This window comes from Micropterus dolomieu, linkage group LG05, assembly GCF_021292245.1.
Source record: "Micropterus dolomieu isolate WLL.071019.BEF.003 ecotype Adirondacks linkage group LG05, ASM2129224v1, whole genome shotgun sequence".
NCBI classification, from domain to species: domain Eukaryota; kingdom Metazoa; phylum Chordata; class Actinopteri; order Centrarchiformes; family Centrarchidae; genus Micropterus; species Micropterus dolomieu.
In genome coordinates, this window is record NC_060154.1 from 6,982,401 (window position 1) to 7,005,904 (window position 23,504).

At 39.8% G+C, this 23,504-nt stretch overlaps 1 protein-coding gene across 3 annotated transcripts in view; it reads right to left on the bottom strand.

The window, feature by feature from the left end:
* Nucleotides 1-453: 453 nt before the first annotated feature.
* The window catches only part of tie1 (tyrosine kinase with immunoglobulin-like and EGF-like domains 1), a 45,593-nt gene continuing 22,542 nt past the window's right edge, over nt 454-23,504 (bottom strand). For 2 of the 3 annotated variants that reach the window (XM_046050496.1, XM_046050495.1), the window contains 23 exons: nt 22,233-22,529; nt 22,007-22,117; nt 21,673-21,828; nt 20,580-20,711; nt 16,553-16,693; nt 16,328-16,456; nt 15,947-16,092; nt 13,631-13,775; nt 13,333-13,491; nt 12,652-12,792; nt 10,687-10,989; nt 9,880-10,170; nt 9,045-9,238; nt 8,727-8,873; nt 8,554-8,617; nt 8,258-8,368; nt 5,574-5,764; nt 4,726-4,839; nt 3,902-3,972; nt 2,682-2,722; nt 2,227-2,323; nt 2,031-2,130; nt 454-1,491 (listed from right to left, as the gene is read on the bottom strand). In XM_046050496.1, the coding sequence (XP_045906452.1) occupies nt 1,420-1,491; nt 2,031-2,130; nt 2,227-2,323; nt 2,682-2,722; nt 3,902-3,972; nt 4,726-4,839; nt 5,574-5,764; nt 8,258-8,368; nt 8,554-8,617; nt 8,727-8,873; nt 9,045-9,238; nt 9,880-10,170; nt 10,687-10,989; nt 12,652-12,792; nt 13,333-13,491; nt 13,631-13,775; nt 15,947-16,092; nt 16,328-16,456; nt 16,553-16,693; nt 20,580-20,711; nt 21,673-21,828; nt 22,007-22,117; nt 22,233-22,509 (3,333 nt within the window). In that variant the 5' untranslated portion in view covers nt 22,510-22,529 and the 3' untranslated portion in view covers nt 454-1,419. The remainder of the gene's footprint in view (nt 1,492-2,030; nt 2,131-2,226; nt 2,324-2,681; nt 2,723-3,901; nt 3,973-4,725; nt 4,840-5,573; nt 5,765-8,257; nt 8,369-8,553; nt 8,618-8,726; nt 8,874-9,044; nt 9,239-9,879; nt 10,171-10,686; nt 10,990-12,651; nt 12,793-13,332; nt 13,492-13,630; nt 13,776-15,946; nt 16,093-16,327; nt 16,457-16,552; nt 16,694-20,579; nt 20,712-21,672; nt 21,829-22,006; nt 22,118-22,232; nt 22,530-23,504) is intronic. The other variant, XM_046050497.1, reaches the window with a different exon arrangement.

Sequence of the window (23,504 nt, forward strand, 5' to 3'; positions counted from 1 at the left end):
GGTATAGGCCCCTGTTGCTGGATAGGAGATTGAATAGGTTTAGACCCTCTTCCCAAATGCTTGCCTTTTTATTACATTAATGTGGCCAAATCAGGAGTAAGTTAACACATTAAGGTTGAGGGCGAGGGGTTGCTACTCAAAAGATAAATAAGTAAATGTCATGATGATCTTCTCTTATTACACATTTGCATTGTGTAGCCTGTAGTCTGTGTGTGGGAGTCGTCAGGAAGCTGGCCAACTGAGACCATGTTTGACAGACAGTCCTGTGCCTGTGGTTGGTTTGTGGAGGAAACTCAGTGACAGATCAGCTCTGTGCAGAAGGGGAGATCAGTGTTCCTGAACTCTCCGCTTTGGCCCCCAGTAGCCTGGCCTGTGGTTGCCCCACCATGCTTACTACTAAGCAGGCCAACAACAAAAACACAACACAGTAATCTTTGCAAAACTGGACTGATGCAAATGGACCAATTGCTTGCAGTGATGAGTCCAGTCACCACGCAAAACCTTTATTTAAGGAATCAGTTAATGAAAACACACTGTACATTCTCCTACAATGGATATATTACCATACATAGTGTTAGGTTTCATAGCGTTAAAGGTAACTAATAGCGAGTACACTGGCTGTGAATCTGCTCTGTATTAGTAGCATTTTCCAAACAACTTGTGGTGGAGCTTTGCATGCAACACACGGTGAATCTACCATGATTGCATTTATATCGGTCTGTAACTACATTCGAATAGAAGTCTTTGATATATCTACTTGACCTTTAAAAAGAGACAAAATACATACAATAGTTACATTCACATGGCAGTGATAGGCAAACAGTAAAAGACACAGATGGCATGAATGAGGCTGGTTTTAAGTGCTACATTGTATGTGTCTTTCATCCTTTTTTAAGTCTGAGAGCTTTAATGTTTATGATCCACACTGTGTCCTTTAAATTTCATCTTAATGAAAATATTTCCTTCTCCATAAAGAGTAATGGAGAGAAAATTAAGTCCAGCGTTGACACCCCACAGACCCTGTGGTGTTTCAGCAAGTCACATAGCTCCTTATTTGCCACTTCTCCTCAACACTCAGAGAAAAGAGTCCAGCATTGTAACTTTTGTAGGAGCAATAGGTACAATGTTGTGTCGTTTTCATGGGAGTGTTTTGTAGCGACAGGGGCTCAATTTTTCCCAGTCAGTGGCAATCACATTTCTCCATCCAAGGCCCAGCAATACTCCACATCTCCTAACGTCTCTGATACCTCCACACAGTGTCCTTTCACAGTTCTCCATCTATAGCTGGGTGGCTTTGGTAGATCGCCTGGTCCTCCTGTCTCGGCGTTGAGAGGCAGGAAGGTGGCAGTAACGTGGCGACCATCCTCGGGACTTCCTCATGGGGCTATGTGGCATGCTAGGGTCTGGGGGGACTGGTAGTCAGGCCTCCTCGGCTGTGGCGTCTATCCCAGCGTAGGTGAAGTTCTCAAAGAGAGCCATGTTCACATAAGCCTAGAAGATGGATAAAAAAAAGTTATTCAAGCTTTTAAAAAATGATTTGGCAATAATTTGGCATGCTAGAAGTATATTGACTCCATCTGATCCTTAATGCTTAAGCCTTATAATGCGATCATGTCATATAATACAAAACATAAACATGAACTGGAGAGTGGGATGAACCCCTCACGTCATGCTAATTACATATCTGTGTAATTACATATAAGAAAATGGGAGAAAGCGGAATTTATGACAGCTGTAATATCCCACACTTAGTAAGAAGAATTACAGTAGTGTCAACAAACTGGTGCCAATTGGCTGCAAACTTACAATTTGCAGTTCAGTGTTAATTAGAAATAAAATAGTAATGCCCTACATGTAAACTGACAAACAAAATAGCAATTTTAGACTGTGTTTCTAACTATCTGAATTACTATAACCTCAAACCAAAGGGGTAACCATCATTGAGTGATGTTTGAACACTCCAAAGTGGTAACAACAGGGCAATTTCCTATTTTTCCCCTTCTGCTGACATTGTGTAAATGCAGCATTACCTTCCTTGCCTCCTGCATCCTGTTGAGCTGGACAGAGATTTGGGAGAAGGGGGGTCTCTCATAGGGCCGATCCCTCCAGCATTGCTTCATCAGCTCATAACTAGACAGGGAGAGAAACATTAATGAATGCTCTAAAATAGAGGAGAAAAAAAGTCAGAATAAGATAATCATTAGCTACAAAATGCTGAGTACTTACACCTCATCGTCACAGTTTTTGGGTTTCTCCATCCTGTAGCCTTGTGGCAGTTTTTCATAAAGCTCAGCACATGTCATCCCACAATATGGTGTGCCACCTGACACACACACACACAAAAGGGGAGGGAATGCGTTTCTGATTATGATTATGAGGTGTGAGTCAAGCAATAAGGATAGTCGTCATCATCCTACCATAAATTCAACCACAGAAACAACTAAATGTAGATATGATATATGATGATATGATACGACAAACAAATTGCAAAATTTCTTGATGTCTACTACAATTCTTGTATAAGAGAGATAGAACTTCTGTTGGCCTGTCAGCTGGTATTTGAGGCTAGGATTCTTAGCAAGAGTAAATCTGGAGCGTTAGTAATTTACATAAATGAGAGGAAATGGTAAAGCTCCTGGGTTTAAAAGCTTGCATAGATGTAAGGCTGGGTGCTTACTTACCTAAGCTTACAATTTCCCAGAGAAGAACACCAAAAGACCACCTGGGAAAGAAGATGCAAAGACAGAAATGTAACGAAAGAAGACATAGAAGGAAAATGGGAAGGATTTCATTAGCAACACCTGAAAAAGTCTTCCTTTGTTGATCATATGTGGGTTAAGGTTAAAAGTAAAAAAAAAAATAAGGAATAAGTCCAGTTACCCTCAAAACTATGCATTTTAAAGCTAAAAATGCTGCTGTTACCTGTAAAACCTTGTGATTGTCATGTTTTTACAATGCCTTGCAAATAAAAAATGCATGACTCCATTTGAACATTTTTATAATTAAATAAATATGCATGGGATCTGATAAGGAACCACTGAATGTCTCAACAACATGAAACCACCAGCTCTCCTGCTATCTGATTATCAACTGAATTCACGAGAAACACCACTAGTCACATGTTATGATGCGGTGTGAGATAATTTGATCAGACAATTGTTGTTTGTGCTGTCGGCCTGTCCCTTTGTCCCTGCTTATCTCTTTGCTTCTGTGCACAATGTCTCACTCTGTCTCAGATCTTGCTCTCTTGTCTCTCCCTAACACTCTGTTTCTCTTAACTAATGTTTACAACTCTCTTTGGCCCTACAGGCAGCCTTCAAACCTTTTCCGTTAGCTGTCCTAAGCCTCTTCTAACTTGTTTTTTGCTATGTATAAATAGGCTCCACTTGACAGACTAACGTCTCAGATTGTCTGCTTAGTTGTACCCAGAGCTTCCTGGTTGTGCTTATCAGTTACACAACACACCGTTATCACTCCACCAGTGACAGAGTGATGATTTGTTGTTTTCAGTCATGTGGTGTACATAATGAACTGAAAAAAACTTCACTAGAGGCTGAAATAATTTTAAATAGGTTACTGTGATGCTAAAGAAGACATGAGATGGAAGAATCTTTACTTATCAAGATTGTTGATTATCGTTAACTATCAACCATCCAGGAAGTGTTTGTAAACCACTTAGCCAATGGTTTCAAGTTTGCAACGTCAAAAGCCTGCCATGTTACTCAATATGTGCGAAGTTCTCAGAAATATCTTTGCATTTTGATTCAGTGGTTTCAAATACAGACATAATGCTCCAGGTGTTTAAACTCCTACCCTGAAAAACTCCACCTGTTGCAGTGAGTGCAAGAGTTAAAGCCAGGACTTATGTTAGTTCAACAGATGAGCTCATACTGTAACTCACACATCACTCTTGGTCGTATACACACTGTAGTTCAGGGACTCAATGGCCATCCAGCGTACAGGCAGCCTCCCCTGAAAGCCAAACAAATAAAAAAATCACATAGGCTTAAATCAGTCTGGCAAGTTGTTACTGTTGTGATACAAAGTTGATGATAGAGATGAGATCCAGTTTACATTACAAGTACACGGCCTATTCAAGCCATGTAGTACACCTAGTACACTATGCTGCTGTTGATGGTATTTACACATGATTGCCCTCTACAGGTCATCTCACTTATTATCAGAATCTGTCATTTGCTGTCTGAGGTAAAAACCAACCCAAACTAGATTTAAACAAAGAAAAATCTTGTTTGGGCTGTTTAATTGCATTTAATTTGACATGATTCTAGTGAATAACTGCCAATCTTGGTAGCAGTAAGCAATTCATCTTAAAAATAGGTTATTCTAAGTATAGTATTTTTCACAATGGTATACTGATAAAGTAAAAACGATTTTGTGGCAGACTACAAATTGACAGATGTTTGAAATAACTGACAAAACTATTAAACTGTGGTGTCACATTTATATAATGTGCAGAGATCCAATGGTAACTGTCTGTTACAGTTTGTATGTGCAACTGATTAGTCTTTTGCTATCTCAAAGAAGAACTTTTAGTTATTGTTTTCAACATGTGAGAAATGTGCACATTGCAACAACTGTTGTCATAGCAGCTGATAGCAATATCATTAATCCACTCTTAAAGTGGAAATACATTGCATACAAAACTGTTTGTCTTCCAAACAACTAGTGCCCTCTGTTGGCTGTGTGTATGACGACACCACTCACCATTGTCTTCTTAACATAAACTTCCTCACCGCGGGACAGGCCAAAGTCTGCTATCTTTGCCACAAGGTTATCCCCAACAAGGACATTCCTGGCTGCCAAATCCCTGTGGATGAACTAGTACCAAGAGAGGAGAAGAGAGGAGAGGCATTTTTACTGTTAATTATACTAGCTCTAATGCATGTATCCTTTACACAGAAACATCATGATATATATGACATTATCTATGTTGAAACAGAAGTTACATTTTTGTAGCAAAAAAATAAACATTTATTAAAATGTTTTGTTTTATTGAATATACATCTTCAACGTGCTGTTCTTATGATGAGCCAATGTACAGTGATTTTGACAGCATAAAAGGCAATGTAGTAAGTGATAATGACAAATCTGAATAATGAAATAGCCCTAATTATAGCATTTTTTTAAATTATTTGAGTTTTTTTTAAATTACTAAACTTTTAAAGGTGTGATCTTTTTTACATCATGTATTAAATGCTGTATTAAGTATATTACTTTGAAAGAAGAAGAAGTAAGCGCAGTTCATGTAATATATAGATTTTGTTGCAGTAAGAAAGTAAGAAATGCACAACTGGTTTAAGTACATTATTACACGTCTGCCCCATTAGAAGGCCATATAATTAAATGTTAATCTGAAGTTATTGAATTGAAACAGTTTGTTCGGTATTTAAGTCAATTATATTATCAACATCAACTGTCGTGGGGAAACTTGATGAAGAGCATTTTGTAAGAAATTTTAAAGTATAAAGGTAATAAAATTTCAAGAAAACACAGTAATTCACCCACTGAAATATACAAGCAGCCACCCACATACACGCTCCCTCTCCGCCTACCTGTTTGTCACTTAGGTAGTGCATCCCTGTTGCCACGTCTACAGCAAACTGCAGCAGCTGCTGGGAGGTGAGGGTGGAAGCAGTGCCATGTTCCTTGGCAAAAGCAGGATCGGTCTCCAAGACTCTACTCTTCCTCAGGAAGTCGAGAAGGTTACCATAGGGAGCGTATTCGATAGCTATGTACAGGTAACCTGGAGAAGGCAGAGATGGAGTAACATTAGGAAGATGACAGTACTGTATGGAACCAAATGTGCCATAAATGTCCCTTTTTTATGATGTTTGATATCAATATATCATAAACTCTTTGGGATAATACATAATGTATTTGACATTGCTGCAAAATCATACAGTTATTAAGGTCACAGCATATAAACATAAACATTTCATCTTCTATCTGTACAAGCTGTTAGCAGCTCAGCCAGATTCTTAACAATAAGAATATCTTCTTCTCTGCAACAACTGTGACTTTGGCCTTTGCTGGCCTGCCTGCAATAGGCTGGGGAGAGACTGAGTTACAGCTGGTAAGGGGCTTGGCCTTCAACAGTTCTGTCTTGACACAGTCAGAGTTTAACCAGGCCTTTCATAAGATCCTCACAGAGCTCAGCCAGATGGTTGAGGATTTGTTAATAGATGACGGCTTCCAGCCAAAGCCCGAGTTCCTGCAGGTCATCAGGCATTTGTGCTTGTGGGAAGGGTTTCATGTTTATTTCACCATGACCATTGAGAGTGCCAACACAATTACTCAATACTGTATGTGGATGGAAAGTATAACAGGGCAATGGACGGACTAGTCAAATAACTGGAACCTAATACAGTTATGTTCCTTCTCAGCTACAATAAGTTATGTTAATCAGTTTCCTGCAGCAACGTTCCAAAACAATTTCTTTGCCTAAAATAAAACTTTAAAAGATATTTCCCTCAAACCAGCGAGATAAGCAAAATAAGGTCAATAAAAGCTGACCTAGAAGGATGCTGACTATTTTGCTTTTCAATCTTTATCTTCAGTCTGTATCTATCAAATATCTTCTGTTCATTTCCTCCTCCTGTCCTGCCGTTCAAGAATTCAATGCTGAATTCCTTCTGCACACACCTAATTCTTTCACAATGTTGATATCTGCAGAGTGAATTTGTTCCAGATCTCTGTAAGATGAGAAAGTGTATGAGCTGAAAACAACACCATATATCTACCCCCTTTTTTAATTATAGACAGATGCTGAATGGACCAAATAAATATAAGCACGAAATTAGAAAACAATCAAGCAGAAAACCCAAAATGCCAGAAACAGCAATTGAGTAACAGCTTGTGTTACCATTGCAAGCCAGTGACTTTTATTCTGTTGCAATAAATTACAAAAGCTTTTCCCTGAGCAAAGGGAGAGGCAGCACAGGAAGAAGACATGCAAATTGTATGTCAAAGAAATATTACTCCTTGAAAGCATCATGTCTTTGTTCTTGGTCTCTTTCCTCCTTTATTTTCCCATCTTTACCTTTCAGGCTGATTTACTCCCTCCCCTCTTGCCCTACCAACCCTTCTTTCCTTCCTTCCTTCCCCTCTTACTTCCTTCATCTTTTCCTCCATTTTACACCAGTTTGCAAGTTGAACACAGAGCCAGCCTTTCCATACTGTAAATGGAGTACACACGTGTTAACCTTTCAAATAGTTGTTGTATAAAATCATCACAATTAAAAAAATTTAATGTTGTTGCACATGGTGCACATAATAATAATAAAAATTTAGTTGGTTATAAGGCATGGTAACGAACAGCTAAATCATAAAAGACAAAAACTGCTCTGACATATAGGGCGACAGTTGATATGAAAATCAATTATTATGAGAAAGACAAGAATTTAGAAATTATGCTATTCATGAGAAAGAGGTTTTGTTATTCTAGTTGAGGTTGGGGTGGTACAGTGTATATGTTTTGTGGTACTCAAATCACTAAATAAAAGTAGTGAACCTGAGTTAAACGACAGATGTAAACACTGTAGAGTGAAGGTCTGCAGATTCAAGTGCTACCTGAAACCGGTGGAGAGACACGCTGATTGAGTCACATGTTTATTTTTCAAGGTTGATTTGGTTTGGTAATATCCTCACTGATATACTTTCCACGCTAGACTTCCTCTCTCATATGTTATCCATCTTTGATCAAACAAAAGCAATTAAATTATTCAAAGTAGAAGCAATCGGATGTGGCTGTGGGAAACTGACTTACTCCATGGTAAGAACTGGGGCCAAGGAAACCTTATACAAAGACATAAACACATGACACAGCAGTATGCTTGTGAGGCACATGGACAAATCAAACAACTGTGCCTCACAATGCTTCTGACAGGCGAGGATTATTTAGATTTGACACATTCTGGTGCTTTCCGGGTACAGATATCAGAGGATCAGATCAGAGTATCTAACCTGTTCCTTTACAGTACATCCCCAAATGATGCATGGTATATTCAGTACACACACAATTTATAAGGCATGGTCTCCAGATAAGTAAGGTAAGGTAACATACATACAGCTTTATTGGTGTTCAACCAACAGCCTATAGATATTTATGACATGTGAATCCCTATACCTACCAAAGAAGTAGTACACCATACATAACCATCAGTATGTATTCAAAAGCCATAACTTGAAGCACATCAATATACAGATATATAAGAGCCACTAGGTGTCACTCACTCACCTCTGTTCTCACAGGCTCCTATCAAGTTGATTATGTTAGGATGCTGGCCTAGTTTACACAGCACCTCCAGCTCCCCTGCAAAGTCTCTGTGGTCATTCTCTGAGGCAAACTCTGCAGGAATATCAGCACATGCAGCATCATTAGACAAAGTGCAAGCAAAGCAGCTTCAGCTGGCATCTTTGAAATGAAATCAGTCAAAGAATGCACTGCACTGGGATATATTTGCTCTTTGTTTGTGTGTGATGTGTGTACAGTATGTGTTTGTGAGTGCTTGCATGAATGTGTGTCAAAGTTACCTTTCAGCATCTTGATGGCTGCGCTCATTTTGCTGCCATCTTTCTTGATCATGGCTTTGATTACCTGATTATGAATCAGTTGTTAGCTTAAATGTTTAACCCAGTGAATAAAGTACAATAACCAAAGAAGAAAAAATAAAAATATTCAGAAAGTACATTAAAAGCTCAAACACCTGTCCAAAGTTGCCCTCTCCAATGACATCTTCAAACTTTATGTCCTCCCACTCCAGGATTGGATAGGTGAGGGGCTCTGGAGATGGTTTGGGCCTCCGTGTCAGGGTCAGAGTCCCTGAGTTAAACTGCAGAATAGTTTCCTCACCCTGGTGGGATAAAGAGTCTTAAACTCTACAATAAATATGAATATATTAAAATTCTCCAAAGCAGGGTTACCTGAAAATGAGCTTTGTCAGATTAGTTGGGATGTTAACGAGGACTCAGTAAATCCCTCAGCTTTACAAAACTCTGAATTGTGGTTTTTGGTGCGTCCTTACCGATCCAGACTGGTAGGTGAACGTGCGCCGCCGGTTGAGCAGTGTCTTGCGGATGAAGAAAAGAACCAACAGCGCCAGCAGGATAGTCACACAGGTGACCGTTACCGAGCCCACCACCGCCACCAACAGTTGGTAACTGTCCCCAGCAGGCCGCCCAGCCACACCCTGGGTGGTCGGAGTTAGACTCTGAAGGCCTTTTTTTGGCAGAGGGGAAGAGAGGGGAGGACAGAGGGGCAGGGTGGAAGATGGAGAGAAAAACCAAGTAGGGAGATGGCGATGACTTTCAGATAGTGGAGATAAATAGGCTGTCTGTGTATTATTATCTGGAGTAAATCACTGTCCGTGTGGGTGGTCTTGTTCAATGCCACCTAGGAAAAGCCCAACATTGGCTACAATGGAAATGTTCCACTAGGAGCTACTTTTAGCTTGAAGGGAAAATAAATGTATGTCCCAGAAACCATCATTTCTATTTCAGTCTTGGAATTAAACCCTCAATTTGAAAAATGAAGAAAAGCCCCGAGACAAATTTATTGAATATCTTTTGAAATGATGACCCATTCAAGCAATCAAGCAACTAGGCATTTAGCATTTGTGCTGTACTACACAGTGCAATTCAATTGTATTTATATAGCGCCAAATTTGCTGCCTTGGTGTACCAAACCAGAGAGGAAAGGCAGACAACAAGGTTTTCTCAGACTTTCCTGGTCTGACCTTGTTGAATTGTTCAAACAATATCAACAACATGTCAGTAATTTCCTGTTATCTCATTTGCAGCATTTATATTTGATAGTAATTTATTAAGTAGTAATGCTGGATAAAAATACTTCCTACTCACCATCCCCTTGTGTCATCGCCTGAACAAACTTGCTCCACTCTCCTGGCACTTTGGAGAAAGCCCTCACTCTGAACTGGTACAGCGTGCTGCCATTGAGTGCTGTCACATCTTTGGTGGTCTTGTTTCCATCATCTGTGTCCACCCAAGGGTGGGGGCTCCCCTGGCCAACTGGCTGGTACTCTATGATGTATTTAATGATGCCTCCATTGGGATCTTCAGGGGGCTGCCACCTCACCTGGATGGCTGATATGGACAAAGGCAGGGCCTGGACGTTGCGTGGGGATGATGGACCTGAGACACATAGACATTATCATTGTTAGGGCAATCAACATTGATTCTTTAAAACTACATTCTAAAATAAAATTACAACTCCAGTCACAGGCTTTTAAGCTTGGGTGCTCTGAGAAAGCTTTAATACCAAAGAGAGTTTAACAGCATTCATTGCTGTTCTGTCGGATGGATCTTTTTCTAAGTTGTTGATATCCGGTGATTGCACACTAAACTGGATAATTCTTTGACACCTAACTATCAGCTGCAAAACTGTTTCTTTTAAAGTTTGTGGGCAGGGAGAGAGTCACCAAGTAACCAACAAGAACCAATGCTACTATTTCCTGAGTGATTCTAAGACGCTCTTATAATCCCATCCATAAAACTAAATATATGTGAGCTGTTAACATTCTGTTTATTGTGTTACGCCTCATGTTTTGCCATGAACCGCTGTAAATGCATTATAAAGTGCACTGAAAATCTTTCAACATTTAGAAGGAGCCTTCCTTGCATCTTATTAACAGCAGAGTTTCTAGTTACCCTGGCTGTTGATGCGGAAGTGGTAGGGTTTAGAGGGCGGCCCCTGGCTGCCACAGCTGATGAGGCGCACCGCCACGGTGTAGTCTTGCTGGTACTCCAGGTTGTGGAACTTTGTGGAAAGCACATTGAGCAGGGTGGTCTCCTCCAGTAGTTTCTCCCTGTAGGGTGGTGGCCCGAAGAGCTGTACTAAAAAGCCAGTGGCTGTGCCAGCATTAATGCGATTGTTGGCAGGCAGTTGCCAGCGTATAGTGGCATTGCGGCCTTCCACCGAGCTGATGTCAATCTCAGGTTGAACTGTGGGCTCTGCAGCAACAGAGAACACAGGAAGAACTGAGGGGACTAACAGCTCCTTGTGAATTTCTTTCATTAAGTCAGTCATGGTTCCCTCAAATTTCCCGGAGGGATAAAATATTTTGAAGTGTATTGGACTCTCAATTTATATTTCACTAGGTTGCTTTACGGTAGGTAGTGCTGTTAGCTCACAACAACAAGTGACTAGCTTTAAATATTGGCCTTGGTCTTCTCTGAATGTACCCATAAGAATGCACTGGTTTCCTCCTACAGTCCAAAGACATGCAGTTTGATTGAAAGTCTCAATGTGTTTGCATGTCTGTGCAGCAAATCCGGACTACATACTAATTCTAAGCAGGCTTTGCGTATGTAGTCAGTTTACATGGGGAAAGGTAAAATAAAACATACTCAATTCAGGCAGTATGCATACTAAAAATCTAAAACAGTGATGTACAGTGATGTACACAATTCGTACACAATGCATCTAGAAAAAATGACAAGTATCTGATGATGGTGGAGAAACAGCTCCAGGAACATCTTCCAAAACTAAAAGGATATAAAAAAAACATCTGTTGTCTCTTTGTTAAGTTAAATTGGCAGTAGTACTCTTACTCACTTTATAACTTATGTTCAACTGAAAGTATTGTATCATTTCCTTTTAGTATAGTACAGTAAAATATGTTGATTTGGTGTTTTCTAAGTGCAAAATAGTGTACGATCAAGATTAATTTATAGTATGTACTGTATACAGTTAGGGTGTAGTATAGATTTGGCACACTGTTGGCTTTGTGATGAACCCACAACCTATATGGGGTGTTTACTTGCTTACGTGTTTTGGCCAATTGTGCAGTACGCCACAGCACCCTGTGACCCCCATTAACGGTATTATGTGGCTTGATAAATTAGACATTTGATCATAAATCATACAGTATTTTTCATGCAGAATTTTATTTGCATCATATGCCATTTAGAATACGCATTTTACTCCATAGTCTTTAACTGTTCTGTGGTCCTCCTTAAGAGTCAGTAAATACACTATTATGAATAGTTTGTGCTTGTGCAAGAGATGAACATTCCCTTGTAACAAATAACATTTGTTCCATTTTACACATGGACGTGACCACATATTGCCAAATATTCAAAGTCAATAGAAAAATGCACTATGACACTCCAAAACCATCCCTTTTCCATTTCAGTTTTTTCCATGATCTCTCCTGTACTAACACACTCATATGATCTCTCCCTCTGCACCACAATCATTGAGGAATAAAATCCCAGACTCTGCCACTTGCAAACTTTGTAATTCCTAGCTGACTGATGGCGATGGTTTATTTTTTGTTACTTTATTTTTTATCCCATATGGTCTTCATTTTATCTTGACAAAGTGCCCAGATATCATTACAGTCCACTTGCATCTTTCTATATTTGCCCCAGACTTAAGTCATCAGGACAGATATGCTCACTGGGGAAAAGACAACTGGCTCCTTAAGGCCTGGGAAAAGCACTGCTCTGAAGAAATGATGAGAATTTACTATTAGTCTAACCAGCCACAAAATAATATGCTTGCTTAAGTTCGGTGGTCTAGACAATAGACATTTGTTCCCAGGCAAGATTTCCTGATAAATATACTCATTTACAGTATGTCTGGACAACCCAGTTATCTGTGGGCCTTACCAGGACAATCAGTCTCCATGATGGCCTCTGGCCCCGGGGCCCCCTCTCCTCCTTCCCCAGGACGACTCAGCTGGACACGGACACGGTAGCGTGTTGAAGGCTCCAGGTTCATCAGCGTGATGGGCTCTTTTTCACTATAAACTAAAATAAAATGGATGTAGTAAATACTGATTACATGATATTTTATTTATTATTTAACAGCAAAAATTTGGCTTAAAATGTCGATAGAATTGTTATATATGCAGCGTATACATATCAAATTATTCAAAATTCAGAGGTTAAATGTTTTTTATTAGTTATTATCAGTTGTTTTGGGGGGAAAATGGTTCAACTCAGTAGGACATAATGAGACGATCTTTTTCTTTACATAACCTGTACATAACCTGCATTGTGTTTTATTCATTCTAATTTCGTCTCTGCCAGAATTTCCATTTAGTATTAGATTTATTATGACTGAGTAAAAAGCAATGATTTATTTCCCTCTGTAATTGTACCAACAGTAATACATTATAACCTTGGCTGATCTTACAAGGTGTTAAATAAATAAAATAATGAGGATCACTGGTTACTGCACTGTTTGCTTTTGCTGCTACTGTGGAATGAATGAAATGTTCTAAAAATGTTGCTTTCTGTGACAGGCTTACTAAACAACATCTTTGACTGATGTCTCTGCCTGCTTACCTATGATGGAGGACCAAGAGTCTCCGTTATCCACAGGCTTGTAGAGGAGCCTGGTGGAGACAATGGGGCCGTCTCCTCTGTGGGAGTCCACCGGCATAACCAGCAGCTGCTTACTCCTTTTTTCCAGCAGTTTGGGAGCAGTAGTGGGCACAGGGGGCTCTGAGCAGACACAGCAAAATACTTTAAAATGTGCATCTTTCCTGCTGTCGTGTGATGTGCCTACATACTGGAACAATTATATATGTTCCCATGTGTTTATTATATCCAATTTTATTCAGAAGAAACCACACACACAGACCTTTAATGGTGAGGTTGAACTTGCGGGAGTCCTGGCCTCCATTGGTGGACACCCTGCACTCCCACAAGCCTCCTTGCAGAGCAGTCAGACGAGGGATCTCAAATGTGGCTGTACTCTTATTTGAGTCCATTGTAGTGAGAGTGGCCTGACAGTAAAATACACAACACACAAAAGCAATGCAATGCACGATTAAAACTACATTTCCATTTCATGTCTCTATTTTTGCTGCTGCTTGGAAGAACGTCTTCACTGTGAGAAATGTCTGTCTTCCTGTGGGAAGTGCTGGTACATACTGTATCTTTAATAGTTTATTTATGTTATCAAGGATTCAGCACAGAAAGTATAAGTAATATTATTATAATATAATATAATATAATATAATATAATATTAATAATAAACTGAACATGTGACTTATGGGCAGCACATGGTAACTGCTGCACTGCAGAGTGATATAGCCTTATCTGGTCAGGCCATTATGTTGTTGACTTCCTCAGAGTTTCACTCAACCTTGTCATCATCTGCCCAATCTTAAAGGCACAGTACAATTTAACTTTACTCTGATGTTACAGCACTTGACAATGTTACTAAATGTCCACACGCTGATTTATTTTATTTATCATTATTTATTTCTTAACAACAGTTTATTTGTCTGCCCAGCACCACTGTGCAGCATTTCCACAGGCTGCCTTGCAACCTCACAGTGTTTTAACAGTTTTGTTTAAATTTTTTTATTATATTATATACAATTAGTGCTGGGCAACGATTAAAATATTTAATCGCATGATTTTCTGCGATTAATCGCGATTAAAGTAGTGTATTGCACACTTTTAATTTAAATGTGCTGCTATATACACAAAAGTACAATAACATGTGGTTTGCAAACACTTTACATTTACATTTACTCATTTGGCCGACGCTTTTATCCAAAGCAACTTACATTTGAGGAACAACATACAAGCATCAACAAAGCATCAATACAGTAAGAGATCTACAACTGACAATATATACTAGTAAGAGCACTAATAAATACTAGTAAGAGCTAATAGTACATCTCGCATCGATGGGGTAAACAGGGAAGGAAGTAAGAGCAATCAAAACAGGATACTTGTAAGTGGACAGAAGAAGAGCACAGGAAGTGCATGTTAGAGGTTAGGAGTTAGAGGTGTTATTATATAAAGTGTTCTTGGACTTTATACAGTAGCAATAAAATATTTCTTTTAAATCTCAACTTAATTATTAATGTAATCAAATCAATTATAAAACCAAAGCTATTTGCCACTGCCAGGGCATTAGCTTTTATCTAGTTTGATAAAACAAGTTAGAGTCCAGAGCCACAATTATGACATCAAAACAGGCACCTTCTGAGCAACAGGTTAACATATATAAATCTGTTCTCTATTTTTTTTTTCTGAACAGGTATCAGCAGAAACATTTTTCTTTTATCAGGGTGCAGCATAAACAGTCTATGTACAGTAGCAAGTGTCCCTATCAGAGTGAGGTGAAGTGGTCGCCTCACGCACTAAACAACACAACGAAGTTGATTTGTCTTGAACTTTTTGCACGCGACGCAGAGTACAAATCATTGGAAGAGAGACTGATCCTCGTTGTCTGTGAGTTTCCAGAATCTATTACTGTTTAATAAATAGTTATCAGGACATCAGCAGGAGGGAATTCGCATGGCAGAGCAGATGTAGACCTATCAGGTGAAGTTATGTACAATTTTAACTTAAGTTAAATACGTTACAGCTGTTTAGCGCACAGAACCCGTTGCCATGGTTACTATCCATAGAGCGGCTGCAGTTTACTCGCAGAGCGCTTGTCTCCCTCTCTGATCACCGGAGCAAAGAGCCTTTCAAAATAATAATAATAAAAACTGCGTTAATGTGCGATAAAATCATTGTCGGCGTTAATTAATAATTGCCTTAACACGATAGTAATGCGTTAAATTGCGCAGCACTACTTAAAATAAACAATCAATGAATGCATCATAACCTTCAGTTTTTGACATGGTGATTTGGATATTTATTGTTTTTTCTTCCGTTTTGATATGTTTGCACACATAACATAATATGGATGTAAATGGTAATGTGGTGGTTTAAACCTTATTGAAAATGCACAATTAATGAACAATTCTCCAGGGGAGCACCTACTTTGAGATCCACTGGACTGGATTACCCTCTCCATTGTGGTCTTGGATTTAATCTCTGCCCGCCTACCTCGACTTAAATTTTATCCTGTGCATTTTGTTTATTATTATTAAGGTTTACTGAAAAATATCTTGGCAGGAATGTTGCAATAAATGCTGGTCTTTGTACCTTAAGCACAGTGCTGTCCAACTTTCGCAGCTCAATGCTGTTGTGGCTGGGCAGGGGGTTGCCAGTGGCTGAACAAGAGATCTTGGGGCTGGAGTTCAAATTCCACTCCAAATTACTATCCACATCCAAGATCTGGGGAGCCCGGTCTGAAAAAGGAGACAGGTATGGAAGAGACATTACCAATATTTTGGATAGGGTCTAGGGAAATGATGTGGCAATAGAGAAAATAATAATTTATTGGATGAGAAAAAAAAATTATTCATGGAAATGTGCTGTGATTCTGAGAAAGAATAAAGTTAAACAATTTAATTCCACAAAGGAGGCAGAGCTAAAGAAAGAAATGGAGGAAAATAAGGATTAATATGATGTGACAACACATACCGGACTTCTCACAATTCTGTCCTCGCCACCCTGTGGGACACTGGCATCCACTAAAACGGTTGCAAACTCCTCCATTCTGGCATTTACAGCTGAAAATGCAGTCTGGCCCATACATGTCATTATGGCACACTGACAACAGAAAACAGAAACAGAACAGAAAATTATATATATATATGTTAATGTAGTAAAAAATACATGGACAAATTTAAGTGTTGTAGTGCTCACCCTCCTCACAGCGTTTCCCAAACCAACCGCTGGCGCAGGAGCAGCCGTAAGGGTCGGGTAGGCAGAAGCGAAGCCCCTTGCAGTTCAGGTCAGAGCCACATGACTCCTGGCAGTTTCGGCCAAACATTCCTTCTCTGCAGGCTTCAAGGGAAGACAAATGTGCAAATGTGTTTATTTAAATTCCTTGACTTTTGCTGTATCATGCCTCAACCTGCCATGTAAAACACCACAGAGGACAGTGTGACTAGTCTGCCATTTGTAATCTGTAGATTTTGATTTTAGTTATATTTGACTGCATTACCTTATGTGGGACAAAAATGTACAAAGACTAACAGGCACAGTCATTACCCATATGCAATGAATATGTGATTTTGACATAATGTCTGCTATATAAATTTAAAGTATACCTCACAAGTAGTCTCCTTACTTTAAGTACTAACAGCTCAGCACACAATAAAAAATAGAATAAAATTTACAATTTGGGTCAATTTAGCACTGACAAAATACTGGAATAATTTACCCTTGGGTTAAAAAACCACTGGAAACTCAAGACAATGGTTACTGACCAAACAAAAATATGGTGTGACTTTTAACTGTTTGAATCTACTCCTAGGGTTGCCAACTGTCCTGTATTAGCCAGAATGTCCCTTATATTAGGCCTAAGTGATTTGTCCCATACATGACCTCTCTTGTTCCGTTTTTTGACTACTACGCTGATCTAACCACTGATCACGACACTTGACAATGGTCACCGACACCTGTCATCATCCAATCACAGCCTCCCCTCACGCGCCTCAGTATATGTTAAGTAACGTTAAATGCAGCTACTGTGGAAATTGACAAAATAGCTGCAAGTGAAGCCTCGTACGTGTATCACACTGTCAAACATGGACTCAGTTACAACCGCACTGACTGTCTTGTTAAGCTAAACGGTGCGTTGTTTCATGTCTCAAATGTTGTGAAGAAGATGCATTTGGTAAGAATGAAAGCTGAGATGATCACAATGAATGTTTTATGACCAAAGACTGTGCGGGATATCCTGAATGATCAATCTCTGACTGAACGTGAGCCTGTGTTTTCAAGTGGGTACTGAACATCACGAACATCACCTCCATCATCAAAAAGGCCCAGTAGAGGATGTACTTCCTGCGGCAGCTGAAGAAGTTCAGCCTGCCAGAGACAATGATGGTGCACTTCTACACTGCCATCATTGAGTCCATCCTCACCTCCTCCATCACCATCTGGTACGCTGCTGCCACCGCCAGGGACAAGGGCAGGCTGCAGCATATCATTCGCTCTGCAGAGAGGGTGATTGACTGCAATCTTCCTTCTCTCCAGGACCTGTACGCCTCCAGGACTCTGAGGCATGCAGGAAAGATTGCAGCTGACCCCTCCCGCCCTGGACACAAACTGTTTCAGACTCTCCCCTTTGGCAGGAGGCTGCGGTCCATCAGGACCAAAACCTCTCGCCACAAGAACAGTTTCTTTCCGATGGCAGTGGGCTTCCTCAACAAGGCCCCGGTCCCCACTGCCCCCCCCCCGCTCCCCAAACTTGCACACACATACACTCTCCTGACCCCACACTTTACAACAACGCTCAACTGTGCTTTATGCTCATGTTGCCAACCTTTGCACTATACTTTGTATACTTTTATTTAATTTATATTACTATTTATGTGTACTGTAAGCACCAGTTCATACCAACACAAATTGCTCATATGTGAAAATGTACCTGGCAATAAACCCGATTCTGATTCTGATTCTGGTGTTTTATTCTGTTGCCACCGACACCTCAAACAAGGGAACCATGTTTCCAGTGTGCGTGAAATATTTTTCTGTGTCTGATGGAGCGCGGTGCAAGTTACTTGACTTTTATGAAGATAGTGATGAAACTGCAAATGGTATTCATCAAGTTCTGATGAAATGCCTGAAAAAAAAAAACTGGAAATAAAACAGAACACAAGTAGCCATGTTCTTTTTAGTTTGTCATATGTACATGAAGAGGATAACCTTTTGTAACCTACAGTGCAAGAGTCACATGGTTTTTGAATTAGAGAAAGAGTGAAGGTAACAGGTAGTATTTTAATTAAGGGTCTGTGTTAAGAAAGTGGTAAAAAAAAATACACTTGCTAAACATCCACATGTTAATGTCATTGTGAACATATTAGCATGAAGATGTTAGCATTTAGCTCAACCCACCTCTGAGCCTACAGCCCCACAGAGCTTCTAGCATGGCTGAAGACTCTTGTTTGAACAGTCCCTGGTGCATTACATGTGCAGGAGTCAGGCATTTCTAAGGTGGATAGCTACATGTACAGTTTATACCCTTACTAAAACTCTTGGTAAAGATGCTCAAGTCACCAGCTATGTACAGTGTGAACATGTTTATGCGTATTATTCCATGCAATTAACATTTAACTTTCTGTTTAAGATCTGACTTTATACCCATCCTCTCTCTTACTCTCTTTCTCTTTTCTGTACTCTTACTCTCTCATTTACACACACACAATTTTGTACTATACCCTTCAAATTTTTGATTATACCTTTTCATGTGACAACACTGAAGAAATGACACTTTGCTCCAATGTAAAACAGTGAGTATACAGCTTGTAAAACAGTGTCAATTTGCTGTCCCACCAAAATAACACATCACACAGCCTAATAATAGTATCTAATCCAACAAAAGTGACTACACCCCTAAGTGAAAATATCCAAATTGGGCCCAAAGTGTCAGTATTTTGTGTGGCCACCATTATCAGCACTGCCTTAACCCGCTTGGACAGTTCACCAGAGCTTCACAGGTTGCCACAGGAGTCCTCTTCCACTCCTCCATGACGACATCATGGAGCTGGTAGATGTTAGAGACCTTGCGCTCCTCCACCTTCCATTTGAGGATGCCCCAAAGGGGCAGGTCTGCAGACATGCTTGGCCCGTCCCTCACCTTTATACTCGGCTTCTTTAGCAAGGCAGTGGTCGTCTTGTGTGTTTGGGGTCGTTATCATGTTGGAATACTGCTCTGCAGCCCAGTCTCCAAAAGGGAGGGGATCGTGCTCTGCTTCAGTATGTCACAGTACATGCTGGCATTCATGGTTCCCTCAATGAACTGTAGCTCTCCAGTGCCGGCAGCACTCATGCAGCCCCAGACCATGACAGTCCCACCACCATGCTTGACTGTAGGCAAGACACACATGTCTCTGTACTCCTCACCTGGTTGCCGCCACACACACCATTGACACCATCTGAACCAAATAAGTTTATCTTGGTCTCATCAACAGGACATGGTTCCAGTAATCCATGTCCTTAGTCTGCTTGTCTTCAGCAAACTGTTTGCGGGCTTTCTTGTGCATCATCCTTAGAAGAGGCTTCTTTCTGGGACTACAGCCATGCAGACCAATTTAATGCAGTGTGCGGAGTATGGTCTGAGCAGGCTGACCCAATCAACCTCTGCAGCAATGCTGCCAGCACTCATACATCTACTTCCCAAAGACAACCTCTGGATATGATGCTGAGCACATGCACTTAACTTCTTAGGTTGACCATGGTGAGGCCTGTTCTGAGTGGAACCTGTCCTGTTGAACCATTGTATGGTCTTGGTACCATGCTGCAGCTCAGTTTCAGGGTCTTAGCAATCTTGTTATAGCCTTGGCCATCTTTATGTAGAGCAACAATTCTTTTTTTCAGATCCTCAGAGAGTTCTTTGCCATGACCAGTATGGGGGAGTGTGAGGGCGATAACACCAAATTTAACACACCTGCTACCCATTCACAACCGAGACCTTGTAACACTAATGAGTCACATGACACCGGGGAGGGAAAATGGCTAATTGGGCCCAATTTGGACATTTTCACTTAGGGTACTCACTTTTGTTACCAGCGGTTTAGACATTAATGGCTGTGTGATGTGTTATTTTGCAGGGACAGCATATTTACACTGTTATAGAATATTGTCTCATGAAAATATATAATCAAATATTTACAATAATGTGAGGGTGTACTCACTTTTGTGAGATACTGTGTAATGTACAAACCTGTCTCACAACGCGTTCCCATGAATCCTGGAGGGCATATACAGTCTCCGTCGACATCATGACACACCCCGCCGTTGAGACACTCTGGACAGTCCTTGTCACAGTAAGGACCCCACTTCTTAGTGGGACAGTCTACATGGAAAAAATTTTTTCTTAGAGCAGTATACAACGTATCAAGCGTTATAGTTCATTTGAACTTGCCTGTAAAGTTGAAAAGTTTGAGTCTATTAAACACCAAATAGTTTTCTGACTGTATCTGCTTTTGGCAATCATATAAAATGCAGACATACCTGTACAGGGTAATTACTTTAAATACATATAATAATTTAGATGTGTTTTGGCTTTTTTTGCATTTGTATTGTATTTTGGACAGTTTTTCACAAGCACAAACCGCTTATTTATGTTATAGAATTCAAAGGAAATAAAAAAAACAGATGTAATCATGTAGTAAAATGCACATAAAAACCACTGTGTCTGGTGGAGAGAAGGTGTGAACAGGGGAATCTCAAAGCAGAGCTAGAGGAGGGTGGAGATGGTGTTAATATGTCTCTTATGTTAATGTTAACATGTCTCTTGACATTACAGGAAATGAAACAAACACATGTGCTGTCTCACTCAAAGACATTTCCTCAAAATCAACTCTCTGCTGTTTTTACTTCTCATTCAAAAGGTATATTTTTTACATTTTTTGCTTTCTTTCCGAGAATTAGATGAGAAGATTGAAAACAATCTCATGTCTGATAATTAAATATAAGGCTAAAGTCAGCCTGTTAGCTTAGCATAAAGACTAGAAATGGGGAAAGCGCTAGCATTTATTATGAGTTTAACCCAAATATGTCTGCTGTATCTTCCATTTTGTCTGCTGTCATTGCAATTTCTGTATAATTTAATCTCTTTCCAAACACAGCCTTTGTTATTAATACATCTTTACTATTTGTGAGGTGAAGGTTTACATAAGTCTTGGTAACGCTAGTAGAATGTGCAGTGAGTCACTTATAGCATATCCTCTTGTATTTTGTCACATTACCCCTCAAATGCATATATAAAAAACAGTTTCTGTTTCTATGTGTGTGAATGCCAGATTCTAACATACCTCTGACAATGAGCCTCATCCAGGCGCCCTGAAGGGGACTGTCCCCCATATAGCTGGCACTGTAGATGCCTTGATTGGCAAAAGCTGCATTCTCCACTGTCAGTACAGCAGTGTGATTGATCATATCGTCCGAGTGAGTCATAGAAAAGTAGTTTCCTAAAAGAACCACATCAAAAACATTAATGGAATAGTTTCCAATGTGTCACAAAAGTAGCCTTCTATCCTTATTTGCTCAAGATCCTTGATCACAACCTGGAAGTGTATGGTTATAATCGGTGGATGGTCTGAATTCAAATTTTCTTGCCTCCATCTTGAGTTGTGTAAACTGGCTTACCGTTGTACTTCCAGGTTACATCTCTCTTTTGATAGCTGAGTAGCTGCATGCTGAGGTGAACTGTTTCTCCTTTGTTAGCAGTCAGTGTAAGGTGAGTCGGAACAAAATTTGCTGTGGGAAACACAGATACACAGTTTTTTTCCAAACATGACACAACATCCAAACTGGGCCATAGTTTAGGCTTGGTCAGAACAGGAAGTAAAAACTCTCGGAAAACTGAACCCACCTCTCCTAAAATTGTTGATCATTGTAACCATCTCAAGTGGAGGAACTTCCTGAGTGGATTCACAGTAGAAGATACCAATGTGATCGAGATCGCGGAAGTCTCTGGCTACCGCCTCCTTATTCCTGGACTTATGCACTTTAAAATTTGGTTTCCTGGGGAATATGAGGATTTTGTTGTCTCTCTTGATGTCCAGCTCAACCTGGGCCGGGCTGCGCTCTCCATTGATACAAGAGATGCTGAAGTGATTGACATTGGTGACCTCTGCTGTGGAGATCATTGTCAAATCGATCACAGCCCCTGTAAGACAGGCCATTGTGTTTAAAACAGTCTGACATTTTTTAACATACAGGAAAGTTATTAAGAGTCATAAGGAGCTTGACTTGATCATCAGACTACAACAGGGATTCACAAAGCTTTTGAGTCAGGAAATTTTAGCATCACCCTTTCTGAAGAGTAATGAGAATATATAAGTCGATCATTTCAGGAGAAGACCCATAACTGCATACCTCTTTGTGGCATAAGTTAGGCTGTTGCTTACAAATATCAAAATACATTCTACTGTAAGTTATCTGATTCACACAATAACAGAAAATATGTATACAGTTTTTTTTCCTTTTCATTCCCGGTGTCCTGGATTTTTACAGTACACAATGAATAAATAAAATAAATATACCAATAAAATATAGTTTGTTTAGTCATATATGTCTCAGCATATCTAAAACGTGTTATTTTGCTGCTCCCTGTTCATACAGTGCTAATTCAACTCCATAGTTTTTCTAGACTAAATATATCAAAAATTTCACTTCTGGATTATATAGGCTAATGGAAAATTACATCAACTCATTGTCATACACTTGACAGTTTACACATAATTGTGCTGTCGACCCTCTGAAACCATGAAGTACAGTACAAAATGATGGCAGAAACATAGTTTGCAGCCCACAAGTGTCTATTTCTGCCACAGGTCAGAGTATGTCTTGAACCACATAGTGTATTCATTATAAAATTGCAAGACTTACAACATCTTACACACTGACACCTGAGCTAGGGATTGAGAAACTGGCAATATCAGCCCCCCTTGTAGAGGAATTTAGTTATTTGAATAAAAGTGCCAAACCCAATAATGTCAGTTTGTTCAGCATTCCTTCTCTCTGGTATTTAAGCCCCAGATCCACAGAACAATGGCAGGAAACATGGATGAGCTCCTTTTTCCCCAAAGGGTTCATCCACACTCTCTGAAGGTATTTATGATGTTAACAACATTGTAATCAT